Raw genomic sequence first — 21,888 nt, 5'->3', positions numbered from 1 at the left:
AGGAAATAGATGAGCTTTTCCTCCTGACCCACCTGGACTTTTGGTAGCAAAAGCTTGGGAGCAAGGGGGTAAAGCTGGCAACTTCCTTTGCTGTTGTTTCAGCCTTTCCTTCCCCACTGTGGCAATGAGAGAAATGAAGCTCATAAAGGAGCATTGTATCATAAACCGCTCCACATTTATTTTTCTTAGGTGATGCTATCACCAGGCCATTACACTCTCGTGGGGCAAATGGATCTGTGCTGAGACACAGCACTGAGCACAGACACACGGACACTGCAGCAGGACAGAACTTCCCATGCAGCACCCGCACCCAGGGGACAAGGACACGGACACCTCACCGTGCCAGACAGGGAGCAAAGGTTGAGCATTTAATACCATTTAATTGGCATTGCAGCCTTGTGAAATTATGACGATGTCATTCTTACAGTACTATTTCTGTGATTTTTCAGTAAACAGAAGCAAGGAGCAGCTGTTGGACTCTGGTCCAAGGGTTCAGCCGGGCTTGTTTACATCTCTGCACAGGTCTGTGTGCTGGGCTGGGGTACGAAGGAGTGTGACTGGAGCACCTTGATGTCAGTGTTCCTGAGGCCTTTGCCCTGCTAAATTCTTGGAAACAGAAGATTGGTGGAAAAAATGTCGGTTTTGACAAGTCTTTCATGCATAGTTCAGACCTGTCACAGCTATGTCAAAATTCATCAGCGTAGCGAACTTATTAAACCTGGGGCAGAGCTGAACCATCTACAGCTCCAGTTCATGAGCACAGCCAGCCGTTCCAGCCTTTCCGCGGAATCTCCCTTTCCCTGGCGGGGCACTCCGCAGCTGCCGTGGGTGGGAGCGTGGGTGCCAGGAGGGAGCTCCCGATGCCGAGCGCTGCCAGCCCGGGCCGGGGGCCGCTCCGGGTGCCCGAGCCGGGGCAGAGCCGAGGCTCTCCGCGGGAGGGAGCGCCCGCGCGGGGCCAGCCGGGCGGGCAGCCCCGGGCTCCGCTCCGCCTCGCTGGGCGGGCGGATCCCAGCTCCTGATTTTCCCGGGGGCTGCAGAGGCTTGTCCCGGCCCTGCGCGATCCTGCTTGGCTGCCGCCCTCCCCGCCTCCCTCCACCTCCTCCTCCTTCTCCACCACCACCCCATGTGCTTCCTGCCGGGCCAAGTTCGCGGAGCGCCGCCGCACGCCGGGCCAGCGGAGCGGAGCCGCAGCGGAGCGGGGCGCAGGGCAGCGGGCGCGGCTGCTGCGGGGCGCGGCGGGGCAGGCTCGGCGGAGCGCCGGCTCCAGCCTCGGGGCGCGCTCGCCCGGCCCCGGCGGCCCCTGCCCGGCCGCACCATGCCGCGGCGGCGCGGCTGCCTGCCGCCCCTCCTGTGCGCGCTGGCCGCCCTCAGCCTGCCGCTGCTGCTGGCTGCCGAGCCCCGCGCCAAAAGTTGCTACGAAGTGCGGAGGCTCTACGCCGCCAAAGGCTTCAGCCAGAGCGAGGCGCCCAGCCACGAGATCAGCGGTGAGTCGCGATCGTCGCTGCCGCCTTTGTGCGCGCTCCGCCCGGCCCCGCGGAGCGCGGGGCTCCCCCCGGCCCTGATTCCCCCGGCCCTGATTCCCCCTGTCCCTTGCCCGGCTGCCCCCGGCCCGCCTGCCCCGGAGCCCAGCTCGGGGCGCGCTGCCCGGCTCCGTTCGGTTCTGCTCCCCGGAGCTCGGCGCCCATCCCGCGCGGAGGGTCCCGGTGCGGTGCCCGCCGCCGGGCCGGAGCGGGCCGGGCCGTTCCGGGCGGGACCGCGCCTGTTGCCGGCCCCGCTCCCGGCTCGGCGGCGGCGGGGCGGGCGCTCCTGCCCTTGGGCCGCCGTTCGCCCCGCCGGGGAGCGGGCGGCCCGTCCCGCCCCGGTGCCCGGCGGCTGCTGGCGGAGGGACTGAGGCATGGCTCCTTTTTTTTTTTCCTTTTTTTTTTTTTCCCTTTTTTTTTTTTTCCCTTTTTTTTTTTCCCTTTCTTCCTTTATTTTTCTTTCATTCTTTCTTCCTTCCCTCCACCTTCGTCCCGAGGTACTTGCGCATCCCGGGGACAGGAGTGCTCGCAGCCGGCAGTAGTAGGAAATAGTAGCTAATGTGCTCACACCCAAAACATTTTATTCTTTTTGTTTCATCCTTCATCTCCCTCCCAGGGCCGCTGCTTTTATTTCCCCTTCTGAATGACCTACTGGACCGCATTCTCCGCGGAACAAAGGAAGTGCCTTTTTAGCTGGAATCCTCGGAGACCACCAAGGACTCCAGCTCATGCACTGCAATTTCGCACTACTTTCAACAATAACAAAAATGCATGACTGAATGGCTCAAAAATGTGGAGTGTTGGAGGCATTCATTTCGGTCTGGGACACTGTCACAACACAGACAGACCCCAAGTAAATACCTTTAGACGGCTCAGATAGAAGCTGGGGGTAATCTTTACCATTGGTGTGCCCTCCAGATATGCATACATTATCCTTTTCACTGACAAAATTAAAATCATTTCAGTCGCTTGTGCTTTTGTATTGTCAGACTAATGATATGCATTTAGCCTACATCTGTTTGAATAAAATTGCAGGCCCGTTTACTTCTCCAAGAAATATTTTAATGAGAAACGTCTGACTGGTTGCAGTTAAAATACTCTCTCCCCTTCACTCTGCCTGCTTTGTAAAATGGTCTCTAATAAATAGTCTCGCATTTGAGTCCAGCCCTCGTCAGTGTAGGATCAGAACGTGAGCAGACTTCCTCTTAAGTCCAGTGTTGGGAAGGTTTGACCTAGTCCTTATTTTATATATTGTTGTTTAAGATGACTTGGTGAGCTTTGGAGAATGTCAGGAGTAGATCATGCTGACAGGGCTTCCATTTGAAGCTCTAAAGCTGTTGTCTGTTTGAGAAAAGTGATGAGCAAGGTAAGATTATTTGACAAAGAAGGGCTTTCTGTAATGACATGCTGAAAATATCAGCTGGGTTATGTTGCTGTTCCAGGGCACAGGGAATCTGTGTCTGGCCTTGCTTGGAAAGCAACAGGTCTTGCAAAGTTGTGTTTTAAACGTAATCCTGCTGTGCGGGGTATTTCTGAGAGGGTGGTGGAAGTCTTTAAAGGAGGCGTGCTGTGTACAGCTTTAAAGTGTGGTGTACCTCAAGTGCGACTGAATTGAAAATTAAACCTGGAGTGGGGTGCTACACCTGCTGCAGTTTCACGTTCCCCCTGTGAATTCATGTGGTTTTGGCGTGGGCTGTGTTTAGAGGCTCCAGATCTCCGCTCTTGCCGCTCGGGTGGCGCGCACAGATGAGCAGTCCCACTGCTGATGCTGAACTTTCTCAGAGTGGAGAACTTCACCTGCCATTGCCCCGGTGGGATCGGCACAGGGGACTGGAGTCCCATGAGCCAGGTGATAACGCTGGAGGCTGAGGTCTGGCACCAGGGTAAGAGGTCTGTGGTGTGTATTGTGTCTCCAGAAAAGAGTCACTTGCCAAAGCTTTGATTTCAGTTGGTGTTTCAGGTGATAAGTGGCGTGTTTTCCATCAGGAGAGTAAGTGGTTTGGACAGGCTGTTACCTGGGCGCCTGGCTATCACTGGGAACAAGATAAATGTGTGTGAGGGAATGAGCCATGTGCTTGGACGAGTATCCCACTGGGGTGATGGTGGAAACTGGTGATTTCTGCTTGGTGGCACCTTTCTGCTCACTGAACTGGTGGAGGACAGGTTGGGGAGGCTTCAGTGGGCTGAATGGAATCACGTGTGGACACATGAATGCTGATGGAATGATATGTGGACACACGGCTGTTCATGCCTGAAGTGCATCAACTTCTTTGTTAGATTTTTTTTTTACTGATCTGATGGATTGTGCTTTATTCTCACATTCTCTTAGCAAGTTGCTTTAGTTCACACTACAGAAAGAAACTTCCTAGCATCTGTGTGAAAAGGTGTCCTAAAAGCTGTGGCAAATTTGTTTCTGTTTAGTGAACTATTTTTTTTTTTGCTGCCAGGGATTACAGATCCTACAAAATGTTGGCCTTGAATTGCCAAAGTGATGCAAGCAGCTGTGTGGTGCCAGCAGATGTGTCCCTGCACTGGGCTTTGTAACAGCAAGTGAAACTCATCCTCACTGGAAGGGCATGGGAGTCGTTTGGTGTTTTATAGCATCTCAGGTGGATTTTTTGGCCACATTTATTTTCTTCAGGAGCAGTAGATATGCAAACCTTTCTTTCAAGGAAATGCCCATTCCAGCAGGCGTTTTATCTGTATCATTGCTATTTCAGTGGCATTAAAAGGCTGCTCCTTCACTATAATTACCCAGGAGTTCACTTTAATATTTATTTAGACCGGGTATAGGACCTAATTAAGAGTATGCATAAATAGCAGGTTGTATCTTGCTGAAGTAGCTAGGCATTTCTGAAAGAAGCGCACAGCTGGTCAACTCAGTGCTTGCTTGATAAGAGGTGTAAAATGGGTTATTTGTGATGTGGGACATAGAGAACTTGTTTCCTTTTATGTATATTTGCTGTTAGAGGTATAAACATAGACTACTGCTATAAATCTGCATAGAAGCTTTTCATAATCTGCGTCCCTTTGGTGCTGCTTTGTACCTGAGTGTTCTTTAGTGGCTGCTGCCCCTATGGCCCTGAGATGTGTGTGTGGCAAAGCTCCTGGCAGTGGTGAGATGCAATCTTGCTGTTGCTGGAGAGGTCAGTGCTTTCGTAGACCTGATGTCTACATAGTTGGTTTGTGAAACCTGACTCTTGATAGCGTGAAGATAGTAGGTGGTGTGGGCAGAGCACCAGCCTGTAACTGCTCTTGAGATGACTTTGACAGTTTCCCGAGGACAGGTCACATCTTGGGAAGTCCTGGAGCCACTGACTTCATTCAAACTCTACCCAGAATGTGTCGGTTCTTACAGATTCCATGTATCTAATGAGTTGTCATGGTGATGGGGCAAAACTCCCCGGGGTGACCATCTGAAGGGGCTGCTTACCCTGGTTGTTCTTGTGGGGCAGCAGAATGAAATGCAAAGTGAGATGGTGCAGTGGCATCTGGAGACCCACAGTAGGTGGCTGTGATTTAAAAAACAAAAAACCCCCACCCAACCTTTCTTTCAAAAGGCTGCTTCTTGCCCTCAGGTGTTAAAACAGGCGGAAATTCCTTCCCTTTTCCTGCTAATTGGAAGAACTAGATGTTTCTTTTCCTGGATTGGAAAGGAAAGAAAAAAACAAAACCATCTTGCCTGTTGACCAGCAAAGTTCTTGCAGCAGTGTCATCCCTGCTCTTGCTGCACTGCTGGGGAGCACAGAGCAAACCTGGAGCCTGCCTTTGCAGGGAGCTGGGTGCAAGCAGCACTGTTCAGTCTTAGAGAAGTGTTCAGTGTAATTAATCCCTGTTTAAACCAAATTAATTGAATAGCTGCATTTATTTGTGAGAGCAGGTGAGAACAGTTCTTTCCCCTTGGCAGACAAAATCGGTTGACCCTTGATTTTTGGACTTCTGAGACTTTGTCCAAATTAACTTAGGGCAGGTGTGCCCTGATGTCCTGCTGCTCACCTGTCCCCAGTGTATTTCTGGCTATCAGTGGGTGCCTTGGTGTGCTGCCCTTGGTCAGTCAGGAGGGCTGCTTTGTTTGCATTGCTGTTTCTCGGGCTTTAACCCCAGCCAGCAACCAAACCTCACACAGTCACTTATTCACTTCCCCACCAAAAGGATTAGGAAGAGGACCAAAAGGGTAAAAGGTAGGAAACTTGTGGGTTGAGAAAAAGAGAGTTCAACAGGGAAAACAAAAGCTGAGCATGCAAGCAAAGCAAGGAATTAACTGTTTCCTAGGGCAGGTGGGTGTCAGCCATCTCCAGGAGAGCAGGGCCCCATCACATGTAACAGTGACTTGGGGAGACAAACAGCATAATTCCAAATGTCCTCCCCTTTCTCCTTCTCCCCACACTTTATATCCTGACCATGATATCACATGGTCTGGAATCTGTCTTTGGTCAGTTGGGGTCACCTGTCCCAGCTGTGTCTCTTCCCAATCTCCTGTGCACTTCCAACTTCCTCGTCAGCACATCAGTACAAGAAGCAGAAAAGACTCTGACTGTGTGTAAGCTCTGCTCAGCAATAACAAAAACTTTCCTGTATTATCAACCCTATGCTCAGCACAAATCCAGAGCACAGTCCCATACTAACCACTGTGAAGAAAATTAACTCTACTCCAGCCAAAACCAGCCCATTGTTTTACATGTCAAGTTCAGCAAATGCTTCTTTAGTTTTTCACATGCTTCTCTTCCATGTGGCCTCTTCCAACTGAGAAAGGGTTTCTGGATCCCCTCCAGGCCAGTGTTACTCTTGTCTGGCACTGCTGAGCCTTTTGCAGTCGGTTTGCACAAGGCAGCTCTGGACTTGCTGCGTTATGAGAAGCACCAGATAACACCTGGCCATCCTCATCCACTGAGGTCTGTTTGAAGGTGTGGAGTGACCTGGCCACCAGCTGTACCCATTTGCCACGATTCCTGTCCAGCGAAGGCAGCGGTCCTTGGTGGGCCTGGCACGCGGTGCTGGAGTGATTGCCTGGCCACCCGCGGGTGGGGAAGTGCCCGTTGGAGAACGTCCCCGCAGCAAACACAAGTGCTGGCACGGAAAAGTAAATGAGAGAATTGCTTCAAGTATTTTTAGCTGCTTCTAATGTCATTTAGCAACTGGAAACAGCGGGAGGGGGGAGCTGGCAGCGCGCGAGATGCTCGTAGGCCACCGACGAGCGCCCTGGCGTCCGGCGCTGGCGGCCGTGTGGCTCGGTGAGTGTTGGCAAGAGCTGGCGGCGGCTCCCGGCTGAGTCACGGCTCCGGCCGCCGCTCGCCTGGGACGCTGCTTTCTGTGTGCAAATGTGCAGTGCGGGTTTTGTTCGGCTGCAGCGGCGCACCGTGTCCTAGCAGCCGGCAGCGTGAAGCATGCGGTTAGCAGCAACTGCTTGCAGTGGTCCGGGCTGAGTGGGAGTATCGTTTTCCTTGGCAGACACTTCATAGAAAGTTCTGTTTTTTCTGCCAGAATAAGCAGTCATTACATTCCATACAATTCATAGTCAAATTATTATCTATTGTTAAAATTGCCTTAATTATCAGATGTTTCCTTAGACATGTAGCTGTTTTTTAAGAGGCTGAATAGACGTGTGTACATTGTGCAGAAGGCCTGAGCTGCACAATGTTTTCAGTACTGTTTTGTAGTTTCAGGGAGATTTTCTGTGGCTTTCGTATGTCAACAGGCTTTTTATTCATACTGAAACAGCAGCAGAGCAAGGCCAACATGAGAGCGAGGCACTGTTTTGGGTCTCTGCGTCTCCCCTCTGCCATGGTATTTCCTTGGTACCTGTGGAGTCAAGGAAGTCTAGGATGAAGTATCACTGCTGTGTGTGTGAGATGGCTCCAATGGGAGAGAGTTCCAGATGAGCACTTTCTGTCTTGGAGGTGCAGGTAGCATCTGCCCAATAGGGCCAGGATCTGTGCCAGGAGGCCGGGGAGGTCCCAGTTCCTTGAGGTGGTGATGTCTGTGGTCTGCTCTTGGTGTTGTGTGCTAGTTTGTGCAGACCCTGCTGTCCTGGTCCTGTGCAATGGGTTGCCAACCCTGGAAGCTGCATGGATAGGGAAGGACTGTCAGTGCTTTTTGAGAGGTGTCAGACATGCAATTCTCATCTCCTGTCCCCTTCTCACATAGCCATTCCCATGGACCTCTGTAGATGTGCATGTGTGTTGAGTTGCACAGGTTCAGTCCTTGACATCTCCTGCAGGTGTGGGCAGCACCAGTATGGAGCTTCAGGATTATTCATTCTGCTGCAAAATTCTTTGCCTCCTCCCCAAAGAGGAGCAATCCTCAAGGACCTGATTACATGCTTTTGTTCTGCTTTTTTTTTCTTTTTTTTTTTTCCTTTCTTTTTTTTTTTTTTTTTCTTTTTTTTTTTTTTCCCTTTTGGTGGGGGGAAGGAAATTCTTGTTAGCCAGAGAGGTCAGGATGTGTGTCTCCTTGCCGGCAGCCAGGCTGAGAGTGAGCTGCCAGTCCTGGTCTCCCGGGCAATAACCTCCCCACATTCCTCACATTCCTCCTGCTTTCTCTTTCTTTTGAGATTATGAAGATAACTTCCTTCTCCCATTGCTAAGCAATTTGAGGACCCGGTAAGTTTCCCTCTTGTTCCCTAAATTACCTTGTGTGCTCCAAGATGCCCCATGGCAAACCCCTCTGGTGCCCTGCAAGGTGCAGTTCATGCTCTTCACTGGGGTTTGTGCATCTCAGGAAGAAAGCTGCTGTGTGTATTCTTTTTTTTAATTGCCAAGTGTTTTAATTAAAAGAGATGACTACTTTGTTGTAGTTGTAGCCATTCTTACCTGCTTCCTGGTTTGTTAAAGAAGTGTTTAATTAAATTATTTTGCTTTTCTAGGAGAGACTTTTGTGTTTTTCTTTGCCTGTGCAGAATACACGCAGCTTGCAGAGGCTGTGGCTGAAGCACCATGTTTGTACCAGAGAATTTTCTTCTTGTTTACATCTTTGTGGTCCGGGAAAGGTGCTCAGATAAAAATAGCATGTTGGGAAGAGGGGACCTGGTGAGAAAGTGTTGGAGGCTTTATGTGTGCAGAGCTGGTGGCAGCCATGTGGGCAGTGGGCAGGCTTTGCCCCGTGAGGATGTGGCTTTGGTAGTTTTCTTAGGATGGTGTTTTCTGTTTGAAAACGGCCGTGGTTGGCACAATCGTCTTCCCTGCTGGTTCATGCCTTGCAGTCTGTCACCTCTCATGTCTCTGTGGGTCCTGGGAGAGGAGGGAGGTGGGATGGGATGACAGTCCTCAAGGGCAGTGCATCACCTCACTGGCAAAGTGCTTGAAAGGATGGAGATGGTGCTTAAAAAGTGTGTGTGGGGATACCAGCTGATAGGATCAATCTTAATTAAGGGCTACTCAGTGTTGATTTCAATGTGAAATTAGAGCTATAGCACCTCTTTTCTAATGTATGAAGAATTGCCAGATTCCCCACCTCCCCAAAACCACTCTTAGAAATACTTTTTTTATTGTCCATCTTCTAAGCAGAGAAATAAAATCTGTTAGATTCTTGTCTTTATGGTCATATTTTCTGTGGCTTTACACAACCAGTGGCTGATGGACTTGGATTTGTGTGAGTTCCCTTTGAGTGGCTTCTCCCTTTGCAAGCTTTGGTCTTGGAAAGGTACATGTATAGCAGAGAGGGGCTACCCTGAGCAAAGGATTTTGAAGGAGTATTTCTCTTAATGTTTCCAATTTAGAAGCTGAGAATTGTCTGGATTTTAAGCAAATTCAGATGGGAGCAAACAATGATGAAATGTTTAAAATATGTTTGAACATTTTTGTGGGAATAGGAGCAGTTCTTATACAGGCAAGGCTGCAGCTTTCAGGAGGTGAAAATATGTGGCCCTTACACATTGTCAGCATTGTTGCTGCCTTTTTTTTTTTATTATTCTTTTTCCTTTTTTAAAAATGCTCATAGGAAATTGGCTTTGGTAATTGAGTTTCTACAGAACCACAACATCCAATAGCTGTTCCTTTCCAGGGGTCACCCTTAGGTTAGTTTAAGTAATGTGCAGTCAGTTTAACCTCTTGTGGTTTGTAGTGCTATTCTAGAAATTACTGGTGATTTGGGGTGTGTTAGAGTAACAACTTCACAGGAAAACCCCAAATGTCAGGGTGTCTGGTTTTCAGAGAGCTCTGACCGCTTCCCTTGTGAAAACCAGGCACCTCGAGGTACGTCGCTTCTTGCATCGGAAAATGCAGTTAAAGCCTTTATGGCCCGCTGACTTTCCTTTTGAAAGAAGCTGAAATAGCCCTGATTTGTTTACCTACACTGACTTATAACATCCTCCTGCTTGGAAGCACCGTGCAGAACCTGTGCTGGATGCTCTGTGTTGGGTCACATCGCCCTGCGTGGCACTGATGGAGGAGCAGCAGTGCTCTGGACCCCCAAATCCCAGGGTTTAGGGGATTTGCTGGCAGCAGAGGGCCAGCTTTAAGAAATTATGAGCTGGGGCTTTAGCTTTGTAGCATTGACAGTTTGGTATAAAAAGCTCTGTGTTGCAGGCTGTGATGACAGGGGGTGATAAATCACTCTTGGCTGGTACTACAGGTTCTAATAATGGTGTTTTAAAAAGATTACATGGGTTTTAATACAAACTTTTTGCTTCTTTGTACTCTCCTCTTTTTAAAGAGTTGAGCCTGTTTTGATTCAGCATTCTTGGAACATAAAGACGGAGCCAGGATTTTTACTGGGCTGAAATGCAGTTTTTTGCTTCTACAAACATGAGGATCTTGTTTGAGTGTCTTTATAGCCAACTGGCTGGCAGTGTCCTCTTTGCAAGGGAGCTGGCTTGTTTGTTTGTTTTAAAGGTAACTTTGCCCTATGGAAGATGAAAGAGCAAGCAGCTTCACCCAGTTGTGGTGAGTGCTGCTATCGGAAAGAAATTAGTGATAGGGAATGCCATGCAATAAGGGTGATAAATAACCTCCTGCACCTTCCTTGACTTTCCTTGGCCCATTCCCATGGGAGGGACAGAGCATTTATGTGATCAAAGAAACAGGCACAATTACAAGCCTGATGGAAAATGAATCCCTTGCCAGCTACGTATGGGCACCCAGGCGGGCTTTGCCTTTGCTCTGAATAGTGTGGGCTGGATTGCTTTTTGTGTACCTGCCAACCTTAGGGTTTCTAAAGTGTGGTGGCCAGCAGTCCTGGGGGAGCACAGGGTGCCTGCTGAGCCGAGGCAGCAGTGCCCATATCCCTTTGCCTGGGCAGAGGCACCGGGAGCAGCTGGCAAACACTGGGCATGCAGATCAGGGGTCGGAGTGGTGCTGCTGGTTTAGCTTGGACTGGAGGAAAACAAACAGGCTTCCTCCTGAGTTTTGGCTCGGTTTAGAGACAGAACTGAGGGTGCCATAGGGCCATACGCTTTTCTTCTCAGTGGGGGGAAAAATGGCTTTAATAGCGTCTGCTAATGATTCAGTGCTGTTTACATAATAATTGCGGTTCGCTTTCATTAGCTCCATAATGAGATTGCTTTCTTCCAGTGCAATCGCTTGCTGGTTTGGTTTTACATGCTCCTGCCTCCCTGTTCCCCGAGCATGGCAGTGGGATGAGGAGGGTGTGCAAGGGCTCTGTGTCTGGCCTGGCCTCCCTTCCCCGGCTCCAGACATGGAAGAAACCTCACAACTGCTCACTAGAAAGGAGAGAAGGTGAATGGATTTTGTACTGCTGGCACTCAGGTGGTGGTTTGGAGCATCATCAAAGTGGTTTGGAGCATCATGGCATCTTAGCGGAGTTGGGTTTGAATCCATTTTGCATGAGGTTCTCTCATCTTCATACTGAAAACTCTTGGGCTTACTTGTTTGCAAGGGCGGGAATGCAGTGACCTGCTTCCACCCAGAGGAAGAAGCCAGGTCCTTTTGTCTCCCGGTTCCTCCATATCAGAAGCAGTGATCTGTGACAGTGGATGTGCATCATGGATATTGTTTGTACCTGCTGCAGCCTAACCTTGATCTCGTACTTGTTTGCGTTCCATGTCTGAGTAATTGTGAGTGGTGGCGATTTTCCCCAGGCTGCAAGCGCCTGCCTCCAGCCGCTGTGCCAAGGAGCTGCTGCGAGCACCAGGGGATAACACCCATGGCTGAGCTCTTTTAAATTAATAATGTCACTTGGAGGAAAATACAATAGTGTGGGTGCTACCTTTTGAAAAGGTAAGGCTGGGTATTGTTTGGATGGGTGTTTTCCTTTGTAGTGTACTAGTGGGTGCATGAGGGTTTCAGAGCAGGCAGGATGTGGCTGACCCTGGCACAGCACTGGGCTGGAGCAGAATGGGTCCCCTTGGAGCAGTGGGTGCTTACCCAGGGGTGCTGTGGGGAGTGTGGGGGTCTTTGTGTGGCTTTGCAGATGTCCTGGGGGATGCATGCCCTCTCCCCTTTGGCTGCAAGTGACTGTTTCTTTAGAAATATGTCTCGATTAATTGCCACTGGTAGATTAAGGTCTCTGCTGCTGGAGGGTCCTGAGCAGAGGATGAGTTGACCTTCTTCACCTTTGCAAAACAAAACACTTTGATGGGGGGTTGGGAAAGGTGTGATTTCTTTTGGCCATGTGGCTTCTGCTAATTAACATGAGTTAATCTGGGCTGGTTGAAGAGCTGTGGCTTGGTGGCTAGAGGAGGCTGGAAGAGACAGGGCTCAGGGCTGCCCAGCCCTTGAATCCGGCCCACCAAAGGGATCCTGGTGCAGGCGCCTTGCTAGTGAAAACTCCGCATTATTAAAGGCTCCTTTATACCTCTTCTTGCTGTAACTGCTGTGAGAACAGCCAGTCTTTTCAGCAGCCTTCCTTATGGGGAAAGTTCTGTGAGGGGAGCAGCCTGGCCGGCACGGTGCTGCTCCAAACCAGCCCTGAAGTTGCTGTTGAAGCAGTCTGGGTGTGGGCAAGGGTGCCAGGTGAGCCTGGTGCTCCTGTCCAGCCTTGCTAAAACAAGGGCTGTGGGTCCACTTGCTGCCCAACTGGCTCAGTAGGATCCTGAAAAATAGTTGTGGAAACTAGGGGTTAATTTCTAGGTATCAAAATATGCACAAAAGGTTAAATGAGACTTCCTTCTTGTCAATGAATTACGGCTTGAAAATATTTGCATTCTTTCCTGAAAGATTTAGGAATAATTATACAGCACTCAGGGGCAAGGCATTCCCAGATAAACTTAACAACTCTATAATTTGTACTCGAGGCAGGGTTTCCTGTAAGTGATAGCTTTGTTTAATTTTACAATACTGCTTCCAAATGTTTGCTGACTATGAATTGCCAGCTAAACTGGACTTGTGAATCTGGAAGAGTATTTATTTGTTTATTATTGCAGACAGTTAGAGCTGCTGTGTTAGGCTAAAACTTGGCATCTCCTTTACAAGCTGTAGGCATCTTTCCCCAGGCAGGTTTGGTGCAGTGGGCAGCTGATGTGGGGTGTGAACAGCTTTCCAACTTCTCTGTACAAAATTCCTGAGCTTCTCTAGGATCTCCTCCTGCTCTGCCTTTCTTTTTCTGGGGTTGGGAAAGGAACGCTGCAGTCACAATGCACATACTTTATTTCCATTACTCAAAGCTGGAGTCATGCATAGTTACAGCCAAAGACACTTCAGCAGCTCTGGGGATAACAAGATAGCTGACAGACTGGAATGAGGATTTATCAGGGGTAAAAACTGGCAAAATTCCTTATTTCTGGTTCTTCTTTTTAAATGGGCCCTTCATGCTCCTGCTGCAGGAGTCCACCACGTGTTTAACCCCTTGTGTTCCCCCAGCTGGATCCAGGGATGAGCACTGGCACTGCCCATGTTTCTTTTGCGATTAAATTGCTCAGTCCCACATAGTTCATAGGTGTTGTTTTTGAACTGCAAAGCTCTTTAAGAAGTGCTTTCAATGGGTTTTTATTTTAAAGTGCAAGCCTTTGCACCAGATGTCTGTCTGAGTGACCACAGAATGTAAATTTTACTGTGTGTTGCCTTTGGACTGGTAGTTTGGGAGACTACTGGGCAGTTAACATAGGCAGATTGTGCCATGAAATCTGCTTCCTTGGATTTGATTCATATTAATTTCTTTCAAAGCAAATCTCTCCGTTGGCTTCAGTTTCATTTTGCTGTAGAGCTAGTTTTACTGTGCCTTTGCTAGGACCTGGAAATACTTATATGAGAAATAGGTCATATTCAGCGCCATGGATTTTCAGTTATATATATATTAATATTGCAAGACATTAAGCAATTTCTTTTTTGGGGAAACAAGTTATGGCAGAAGGAGCACACTTGGAAGTTAAATAGATTAAGTGAAATCCCTCAATTACAGGAGGGAGGTTCAGAAGACAAGTCAGGCAGTTTAGGGAAGGAGTTTCAAGTTAAAATTTAACCTTTCCCAGTCTTCTGTGAGCTGTGGTGCAGCAAGACCTGCCTGGAGCCAGCCCAGTTCTGGAGCCTGAGGTGAGGTCTCTGACGTGGCCATCTGCAGGGTGGATGGGTTTGGAGCTGAACAGGGAGCTGGTGGTTGTCCCTGTGGTTGAGAGTCTCAACTGGCTGAGAATGAAGAGAATTTCACTTTTTATTGGTAAAGGAAAGAATTGCTCAAGGATTGCAAAACACTTTGTTTTGGAAGAAATGTCATTGTTTGAAAATAGCACAGGAGCACGATGGGAACTATCCCTAAACCTCTGGCAGTCCTGGAAATCCACTTACCTGGGGGCTCCAGTGTAGCTTCAAGGCTTAAGTGTTAGCTTAACTTTTGTCCAGGCTGGAGGGCTACACTTCTCCCATTCCTGCCTCTTCCTTCGGTGGTGTAAGGATGAGGAACTTTATTTTTTTTTTTGTTTTTATATTTTAAGCAGGAGATGTAGTTTAAAAAGGAAAGTAAGTCATGGCTTTTGGACAGAAACACTGATGGGGTGGTGGCCAGCACTTGGTCTCTCATGGGATAGTTGCTGGCTCCTGGTTTTCTGCCCTCTGTGTCCTTTCTGCTCTCTGCATTTATCTCCTTGGCTGAGCCCCAGGGACATGGATTTGAACCAGCATGGCCATCCCACTTTGCTGCAGGCCTTTGTCTGGGTGCTGCCTGGTCTATTTTGTATGGCTGCATCCCAGCACAGGTCGATTCCCCACAGTGAGAACCTGTTCTGGTCTCCACTGGAGACACCCGTCCCACGTGGGTTTGTCACAGAGGGCAGCCCTCCAGCCAAAGCCTGGTCTCAGTGCTGCCAGGATTTCCCCATGTAGCTGGCAGGTTGCTCAGTGCCTCCCCATTGCAGGGGCTGCCCATCGCTCCCCCAGGCTTTTTTTAGCTGCAAACTTTATTTCATAGAGTATTTTTGCTGACGGAGGGTGCCAAGGCACAGCAGTGGCTGTGGGGAGGGAAGAGAGCTCCTCTTCCTGCTTCAGAAAGACTAACACAACAGGTAAATCCACCCCATCCTTCTAATCAGCCATCTTCTCCCTGGGGCTCACAGTGCCAGGGCTGTTTACCTTCCTGCTGGTGGATGTCGATGGTCCTGCCTGGCAGGTGGATGGCACAGGTCCTGTTCGTACTCCCTACTCCCCCCAGGTTGCTCAGGGCTGTGCTTAAGAAGACAAATCCCTTTGCTGCCTGCCAGCAAAACCTCAGTGCAATTGTCCCCTGGTGCAATTGGGTGCTGTCAGCCCAGTGTGTTGTTTTCCTATCGCACCAAAGCTGTTTGCACAAGCCCAGCTGCTGTTCAAACAGGGGATCAAAGTTGGGGTTTGCAGGTGGACAGTCTGTGCAACACCAGGGCTAAGGTGTCTCCAAAACTCGTTTTTTCCAAAATACCTAAGAAAATGTGACCCTGTGCCGTGTTCCCATGTGGAGCAGCAATGAGGAGGCACATGCTTACACTGTGAAACGTGTTTGAAAAGAGGGCAAGGAACTCAAAAAGCTTTAATTTTCAAAGGTTAAAGTGGCCTCCTGCACTCTCCTTTTGTAATTGCTGTCCCTTCTGGGAGGGATTTGCTCAAACAAAGGTGGCAGCACAGAAGTTGGCTTGGGAATTGTTGCAGAGATGTTTCGATTTATCTGTGCTGCGGTGAGGAGGAGTACCAGTGTGAAGCTGGTGGCAGATAAGGCTGGTGTTCACAGCTGTGCCAAGGAGAGCGGGAAAGATAGGGCATTCTGGAGTGGGGGAGAAGCAGGAATTCTTAATTTTGTGATATCCTTATCTTAATCCTTTCTCCTCTCTCTTCCACCCTCCTCGCTTCGTCCAGGGTAGGTTAAACTACTCAGCCTCGCCTTTTCCACAAACACTGGCAGGCTGGTGGTTCCAGACCTGGGAATACATTGGGAGTCTGTTTCAGCAGTGGGATGGGTTTTTGGACGTAGGTCGTGTTGTGCTAGCAGAGCACAGTGCAGTGCTTGTGTGAGCTGGGTGGCTTCTGCAACGGATACCTGGCTGTTGGAAAAGTAACACTTGGTGGGAGTAGCAGTCAAGGGCTTAAAAGCACGTTTTTCAGGTCAAAAAATCTTATTTACAAACTCAGCTGTGGTCTTAGCTCTGAGGTGTTTTGTCCAAGGGGAGATAAAAGCAGGGAGGTGGGAGATGTAGGGGATGGTTCTGAACGTCTGCAGGCTGTGCTCTTGTCCCAGTGCTGCTGCTGCTCCCTGGGGGAGGAGGCAGTGACCCCACAATTGGGATCTCTTGGCAAATGTCCTGCCCTGTGCTTGGGGTTGGTGCCTCTTGTCTCTCCAGGCACTATCCCATTTTTTTTTTTCAGGGGTATTGAACCTGGAGCTGTGCCTCTAGCTGGAGGGAGGTTTCCACTGATACCCTCCCTCTGTATGGTGGCCCAGTTTCTGGGAATTTCAAAGGCCCTGGGCAAGTCGCACCTTGGCTTTTTGGCACTGGATGTCCCCTGCCTCCTGTTGTGCTGCTTATTTGCCTTTCTCAATGTGTTGCTTCAGCCTTGGCCATGTGTGTTTCTGGAGGTTTGTCTTATTTACATGAACAGTTCTCGGAAAGTTCAGCTGAAAAGCAGCTTTTTTTTTTCCCCTGGGAACAGCCAGGAACCACTAGTGTGTGATCTTTGTGTATAAAGTTGCCTTTCTCTGATTATAAACAGCAGCCCTAGGATGGATGTGTGGTGGACCTGTTTAGATTTAAACCTGACCCACCTCCTCGTTTTCAGTGCTGGCATCTCCTTTGAGCTTCTTTCCTGCCTTTTGCAGTAACACGTGGTGTGAGTTTTTTAACGTTTAAATTGGAAAGTCCTATCAAATTGTGGCGTCCTGCTCTAGGCAGGAGAGTATGATTTTTTTTTTAATGATTTTTTTTTTTCCAATGCAATATCAGATACACACATTGCTCATTAATTCCCCATGTACCCTTTCTTCTGATGGCCTGGCAAGCCACAGAGAGCCTATTGCGTGCCCCAGTTAGTCCCTGGAAGCTCTGACCGAGGGAGGGGATCAGCTGGGAAGCACAGATCTGTGCCTTGGTTCTGCATCTGCAGTGGAAGAGCTGCTGCAAGATCAAGCTCTGCTGGCTATCCCTCCCAGAGCCCTTCATCTGGGCTTGTTTCCCCAACCCTGCTTTGCATCAGGCTGATATGAGCTAATTATTTCTGAAATCCCTTTAATTGGTGGCTCTTTCTGGTCCAGCTGTTTGTACAGTCATGAGCAGAGTGAAGACCTGGGGCAGAGTAGCATCACCTTTATTTCCCAGGAAAGCAGGCTGGATCAAGGGGTTGACAGCATCCCTGGGGTCATTGATGAAGCAAGAAAGGCCTTTGTGTGGCTTTGTGGGCAAGGCTGGAAAATACAGCATTCCAGAAGCTTGCTGCTTTACTGGATGTTCATAGTGTGCAGCTGTGTGCTGAGATGTAGCATGGGTTCCTCAAAATTGAGTTGTGGCTGTGATGGTCTGGGGAACATTTCTGGGGTGATGGCAGTGGTTCTTCCAGACTCCTGGAAAGCTGCTCTGCAGTGGAGCTGCTCAGCTAGAATATTTGGCACCAAACTGGCTGACTGTGGAAGGGGCATTGCCCATGTCTGGGCTGACAAAGTCATCCTACGCTAAGCTAAACTGGGGGGACAGCCAGGGAGCTGGAATTGTGGAGCAGCACAAGTGCTCTGCCTTGCCTCTGGTGCCAAAACAGCCTCCGTGTTGCTATGAAAATGTGGAAAACTTTCCACTTAGAACTGAAGTCTCATTTATGTCTGCCCAGAACCTGCTCTTGGACTGAATTTTATTTTCTAAGCAAATGAGACTTTCTGGTCCTTGAGGCGGTGGAAATAACTGCTCCACCAACTTGCAGCCCACCCGCCCTGCGGGGCCTGGGAGCCAGTGGGGGTTTTGGCAGAGGAAATGGTTTGTTCGGCAGGAGCAGTGCAGGGCTTGACTGGGGCAGTGGGCAGCACAGCTCTCTCAAACTGAGTTTGTGAGCCTTCTAAAAACTTGGTTTTCAGGGGACCACAGCTCCTCATATTGCAACCTTCAGACTGCTGCTGCGCTCCCAGAGACCCCTCCAGTCGCCCCCCAGACTGCAGACTACAAACTGAATGTGAAATGCTTAATAGGAGCCAAACTGCCTTGAAAAATGCATGGATGCAAAATTAATTTGAAAAATCTGGCCTTTTTGTGTATTTTATTTCTGGAGTCTCTTAACCTGCTCTAAGTTCTCACCTTATCTGCATTGTTACTCTGCTTGGCATGCTCTGCAGGCAGGAGACGGGCTTATTAATGTGGGTTTTTACATAGATAGGTGGTTGTGAAGTACTATTGACACATGGAAATGTTGGTGGATGTTTAGAGAAGGATCAGCTGCTTTGTGATTGCTCTGTGCCAGTTCCCTCGTTCGAATATAGTTACGAAACCCAGTTGTAGCAAAGCATGTTTTTAAAAAAAAAAAAAAAAAAGCATATTTCTGTGGTTTAAGAAGAAGAAAAATCAACCCCAAAACCACACACACCCCTCCTTAGTAAAAGTTTTGCGCACATAGGAAACAAAGGCATCAGCATTTGCTTGTCAGAGCTAATAAAGTTTGCTTGGATCTTAATTTTTCTGCTTGATTTCACAAAGTAATTGAAACTTCCTTTTTGCTGCGAGCCCTTTTCCCCCCTTCTTTTCCCTCTTTTTTTTAAATATTCTTAAAAGAACATCTTTTGGTCAGTGAGTTGATGGAATTTTGCTCAGGAGGCAGGCGCAGTTTGAGCGTACTTTGCAACTGGTCAGTCAAAGCTTATAGGACAAATTACTTGTGTCTGCAAGTCATTCCTCCAAGTTGAAAACCACCTAGACCAAATAAACCTTGAACTACAGGTTTTATAGGAGCTTTTGAGCATGTAAGTGAGGCTTTTGTAATCTCGGTGATCTGATAAAACCTTTAAAACCAGGGTTCCCATAAAGAAAATAGTTCCACTTGAGGTGATAAAAGCCACATCTGGTAAACTTTGCCTGCTACCTCCTGATGACCTGTGAAACAGCAAATAGTCCCCACTCCAGAGGAACCGAAGCCAAACTACTGGTGCCATACCCTTGTCGTGGAGGGGATGCACTAAAAAAAAGTTGATTTGACAGCAAAACCAACAGCCTTTGAAGAAGGAGCCTCTTCTGGCTCATCCTCTAGCTCACAGTTGATATTCCACGACTAAGGTGTCTTGCTGCTTTCCTCCCGGCTGGCACAGGGAGATTCAGAGGTTAGGATAAGGAGGAGCCTGCGTAATTGAAAGCAAACAAACAGCTAAGACAAAGAAAGAAACATAAAACAGCAAACCCAAAGCCACAAATAGAAAACAGACTTTCCAGATTGATTAGTTCAAATTTGTTTATTTGAAGTCCCAAAAGTTCACATTGTCACTCTTTTGAGGTGTCTCTCCAATTTGGCAATATGTTAGCCATGTGTTGCAGATCAGTTTTTCACAAGAAAGACCCTGTTTTCTGGTGTGTTGGTGTTGTCTTAAACTTTGAATTGAAAGGAGGGTTGCAAGCTCCAAAGACTGATTTGTAATTGTGATATTGAGGTGCTGCTTTTGAGGTAATTACATTCTGTTAAACTTGATTCATGGAGAATTTTCCTTGGGCACACATAGTGCTAAAATGTACCGCTGATCACTTTTCCCCCAGGTTTAGGAAGACTGGTGCACTCACTGGCTTTGGAAATCAGTGGAAAAGTTTGGGTTTACTTTTGTTTTTCAAAGTGTTTTGGACGGAAAGGTGCTTCCTATCTTCAGTAACAAATCAACAGCGCAGCTGTATTTTGTACACACATACATATATATACACACACACGCGCACACATACATATATATATGTGTGTGTGTGTGTGTGTGTGTATATATATTTTATGGATTTGGCTTAAACACCCTCAAGTCCCCAGACAGAGGAATTTCAGCTCCAGCCTACTAACTGTTGGCCATTAATGAGTCAGGTCTAAATGCCTTGATTGTGCCTGAGATTTCTAAGCTGAATCTTTGCTTAACGTTAGCATGGCAGGAATGCCTCCCAAGGACAAACGAGAACTTCCCAGGCCTTCCCATGCCTCTCCAGGAAGGAGTGAGTACATTTTGGGTTGTACTGATACCATCTCGTGCCTCGGTGCTATCAAATCGGGTGGAAGCTCCCCACTGCTCTGGTAGCCTGGCTCTGATGTTCTTTCACATCCAGGCACATTGTTTATCTTTAACCAAGGCTTGGATAAACTTCCAAAATAAATTACTGGAGTAGTCCAACTTGGTCTGCTTTGGCGTAGGTTTTCTCGAGTGACTCAAACGTTATAAATATGAAAGTAGCTAGACTTCAAACGCTGCTTTTGGACTAAGTTTTCAGAGTTGCCTTCTAAAGCAGCAAAGGGGAACATTTCCTTGAAGAAAATCTTTGTTTTTTCTCCTGTTTAAACCCCCGCCCTCCCCGTTTCTCTTTTCATCTGCACCCTTTGTTCACGTCTGCCTTCCTGATTAAGAACTAATCAGTGAAGATAGATTAGTCCGGGAGCATTGCAGCCCTTGGGACCCGCGCAGCTCCGGCGGGTCAGGAGCCGGGAGGCACCGCGGGGTCACCGTCACCGCCGCGGAGGAGGCTGGAGGAGGCCGGCTGGGCCGCGCTCCAGTGCACGGAGGAATGCGGTAACAGGATTTAAAGGAAACGTACAGAACTAACGAGGATTAAGGCTAATTGTCCTGTGAGGGGCGGCAGGATGTGGCCGTGCGGGGAGCAGCTCTGTTCTGTGAGGGGGAAGGTCTGGTAGTTGGGGCCTTGTTCGTGGAAGGGTCAGGTAGGTTTTGGTTGGTTTAGTTGCTGTGTGTGGAGAAATGGAAAATAGTGGATTGGAAACGAAAATAAAGTTGTGCTCTCCCTTAAAGACTTCAAGGCTGTTAGAGCAAATATTTCTGCAGTTGGTGGGAAGCATGCTCCAAGTGCTGGTTCTCGTCGTGCCTCGGCTCTGTTTTTGCTGGCTTTGCACAACTGCTGCTCTGTGCAGGGAGCCGATGTCCCCTGACTGCTCGTCCTGGGGCTGGCAGGAGCCTCTTGCTGAAGGACTTTGCGTGCCAATGAGTTTGTTTTGAGCAATGGCATGAATGTTGTTGGAGGTGTTCAGAGGACCCTGCCGCCCCTCGTAGGTCAGGCTGGTTATCAGGTCTTGCAGAAAGGCCACGGGTATCTCTGAGCTTGAATAAGGGGGGGATTTAAGAAGCAAAAGCCCTCAGGCTTCATCCTCAGCGAGCCAGAGTGTGTGAAATGCTGTCTGGAGCCAACCATCCATCATCAAGTGGTACTAGAGGGCAGCCAGGCCAAAAAGAATTATTCGCATTTTATTTCTGCACTTTGGGGAAGATCTGTTGCAACCTGGAATAAAGTGAAGTTTGCATGTGTCCAGGCCAGAGCATGGAGAGATGATGCCCTTCAAGGCTGCGGGACCCTCCAGGCAAACCCCTGTTTATTTGCCTTGTGTCAAGGGAGGGGATCAGAGTGGGGTCTGGGGGCACCAGGGGTGTGATTCTCAGAGGGTGTGGATGGACAAGTTGCCCAAGCAAACTCATTCTTCCTTGGGCCTTGGGATTTTGATGTTCCTGATAGAAGCAGTCCAAAGCTCAGTTTGGCACTCAGAGGTGCCTTGAGTGACACTGGGGGTATGCAGAGACACAATAGGTGCCTGGTTTCCCAGCTATTAGATTACAGCTGGACTTTGCCACACCTGAACCCTTAAACCTTATTGGTTTTTTTTGTTTATACTTCAGTTACCACAAGTCCTGACTCCAAAAACCCCAAGCAAGCAATACTCTTGCAAATGGAGAAGACAGGGTTTTTTTCTTGGTGCGGAGCTTGGGCTCACTTTTGCTCCCTCCCTGAGTGGGGTTCCTGGGATCAGTGGGTGCCTGGGTGTGGGTGGCTGGTGGCATGCAGGGCACCAGGAGGAAGGAGATAAGGAATTGG

At 48.8% G+C, this 21,888-nt stretch overlaps 1 protein-coding gene across 1 annotated transcript in view; it reads left to right on the top strand.

Moving 5' to 3' along the window:
• Positions 1–1,108: 1,108 nt before the first annotated feature.
• GPC4 (glypican 4) overlaps positions 1,109–21,888 on the top strand; it is a 67,077-nt gene continuing 46,297 nt past the window's right edge. Inside the window, exon 1 of the mRNA XM_086850024.1 lies at positions 1,109–1,484. Coding sequence (XP_086706150.1) covers positions 1,124–1,484 — 361 coding nt within the window. The 5' untranslated portion in view covers positions 1,109–1,123. The remainder of the gene's footprint in view (positions 1,485–21,888) is intronic.

The sequence above is a fragment of the Cyanistes caeruleus genome, chromosome 14 (assembly GCF_971803275.1).
Source record: "Cyanistes caeruleus chromosome 14, bCyaCae1.hap1.1, whole genome shotgun sequence".
Taxonomy (NCBI): domain Eukaryota; kingdom Metazoa; phylum Chordata; class Aves; order Passeriformes; family Paridae; genus Cyanistes; species Cyanistes caeruleus.
This window is presented reverse-complemented; position numbering and strand designations above follow the sequence as displayed.